The sequence below is a fragment of the Rhinichthys klamathensis genome, unplaced genomic scaffold (assembly GCF_029890125.1).
Source record: "Rhinichthys klamathensis goyatoka isolate OS25496 unplaced genomic scaffold, OSU_Roscu_1.1 h1tg000043l_1, whole genome shotgun sequence".
In the NCBI taxonomy this organism is placed as follows: domain Eukaryota; kingdom Metazoa; phylum Chordata; class Actinopteri; order Cypriniformes; family Leuciscidae; genus Rhinichthys; species Rhinichthys klamathensis.
Window position 1 is genome coordinate 20,001 of NW_026606590.1, and position 2,500 is coordinate 22,500.

Consider the following 2,500-nt stretch of genomic DNA (forward strand, 5'->3'; position numbering starts at 1 on the left):
TTCTTCCGGTCGTGAGGCGCTCGCGGGACCTTCTCCAGATCATGGGGGCGATCGATGTTCTTTAGCTGGACACACACACACACACACACACACACACACACACACACACACACACACACACACACAGTTTTATTACTTTCTCATTATTTCTCATTACTATTTTACATTTTTTTCCTGTTGCTTTTAGGGGTGAAATATGAGCAGATGTTTATTATACATTTTTATTTTAATGTATTTATTTGTATGTAATGTAATGTATGTGTTTATATATATATATACGTATATATATATATATATATATATAATATAAACACTCACACGCACTCTCTCTCTCACACACACACACACACACACACACACACACACACGCACACACACACACTCTCACTCCATCCAGAGAGTGTGTGTGTGCGGGGCAGAGAGTGTGTGTGTGCGGGGCAGAGAGTGTGTGTGTGTGCGGGGCAGAGAGTGTGTGTGTGCGGCGCAGAGAGTGTGTGTGTGCAGGGCAGAGAGTGTGTGTGTGTGCGGGGCAGAGAGTGTGTGTGTGCGGGGCAGAGAGTGTGTGTGTGCGGGGTAGAGAGTGTGTGTGTGCGGGGTAGAGAGTGTGTGTGTGTGGCGCAGAGAGTGTGTGTGTGCGGGGCAGAGAGTGTGTGTGTGTGGCGCAGAGAGTGTGTGTGTGCGGGGCAGAGAGTGTGTGTATACGGCGGATTGAAGCATGGTCATACCTGCACTGGAAGGTCCAAATATTTATAGACCTGATCATACATGTGCGGATCCTGCAACTACAGAACACAACCACAAAAGAACAATTTAACACAATAGAGTAACACAATAGAGTAACACAATAGAGTAACACAATAGAATAACACAATAGAGTAACACAATAGAGTAGAAATATAGTAGAATATAGTATAGAATAGTATTATATACAGTAAATAAACACAATTTTGCAGTATGTAATATAAAATATATTGAGGTATAAAATAGTTTCTGAAACTAGTATACAAAAAATCTTTCCTTCCTTTCTTTTGAGAACTAAACATGATTCAGACATTTCTTTATACACACACACATATAAAAAATATTTACATTACATTATATAACAAAACAATTGTTGTAAAAATAACAGAAAATGAATACACTTTTGGAGTTTTTTGCCTCTTCTATTTATAAATATAGTATATGTATATATAAAATATTGTAAATAATATATACTGTATATATATACTACATATATATATATATATATATATATATATATATATACATATATAGTAAATAAACATTATTTTTGCAATACACACACACACACACAAGTTTCTTTTGAGAATTCATTTGTTTTGCCTCTTCTACTTATAAATATTATATATATATATACACACACACATACACACGCACGCATCTATACACACACACACACACACACACACACACACACATATACACTACCGTTCAAAAGTTTGGGGTCGGTACGATTTTAAATACTTTTAAAAGAATTCTCTTCTGCTAACCATGGCTGCGCTTATTTGATTAAAAATACAACAAAAATCAGTTATAGTATTAAATATTATTCCAGTGTAAATCAGCTGTTTTCTGTGTGAATATATAGTAAAGTGTAATTTATTCCTGTGATCAAAGCTGTATTTTCAGCATCACCAGTGTCAGTGTCTTCAGTGTCGAATGATCCTTCACAAATCAGTATAATATGAGGATCTGATGCTCAAGAAACATTTATTATTATTATCAATGTTGAAACAGTTGTTGGTCTGTCAGTTGTACAGTTTTTTTGTTTTTTTTTAGGATTCTTTGATGAATAGGAAGTTCAAAAGACTTTTGTAACATTATAAATGTCACTTTCGATCAAATTAATTATTCCTTGATAAATAAAAGTATTGATTTCTTTCCTCCAAAAAATAAAAATAAAATTCTCACTGACCCCAAACTTTTGAACGGTAGTGTATATACACACACACACACGCATCTACACACACACACACACACACACACACATATATATATATATATATATATTTATATAGTAAATAAACAACATAACATATATATATATATATATATATATATTATATTATATTATATATACAAAATGTTAGAAAATAGACAGTATACAAAAAATATTTTTGCTTCATTTCTCCTTTTGTTTCTATTGAGAATGAAACATTTCTTAGTAAAATGAATCTAACGTAAAGATAATTGCTGATATCAGTTTTGGTGAAATGTTCTATACTGGTGCATCATTAAATCAAACGGATCAGATCAGTGTGTGAAACATAGGTGTGAGATGAGTGCGTGCGTGTGTGTGTGTGTTTGTGTGTGTGTGTGTGTGTGTGTTTGTGAGTGTGTGTGTGTGTGTGTGTGTGTGTTTGTGAGTGTGTGTGTGTGTGTCTGTGTGTGTGCGTGAGTGTCTGAGTGCGTGTGTGTGTGTGTGTGTGTGTGTGTGCGTGAGTGTCTGAGTGTGTGTGTGTGTGTGTGTGTGTGGCGT

The 2,500-nt window shown here is 34.8% G+C and overlaps 1 protein-coding gene across 1 annotated transcript in view; it reads right to left on the reverse strand.

Annotated features, from left to right (window-relative positions):
- The window catches only part of wasf1 (WASP family member 1), a 52,325-nt gene that overhangs the window by 10,646 nt on the left and 39,179 nt on the right, over nt 1-2,500 (reverse strand). Inside the window, exons 5-6 of the mRNA XM_056247170.1 lie at nt 726-782; nt 1-65 (exon numbers count right to left, since the gene is read on the reverse strand). The exon at nt 1-65 is cut by the window's left edge and continues 99 nt beyond it. Of these exons, the coding sequence (XP_056103145.1) occupies nt 1-65; nt 726-782 (122 nt within the window). The remainder of the gene's footprint in view (nt 66-725; nt 783-2,500) is intronic.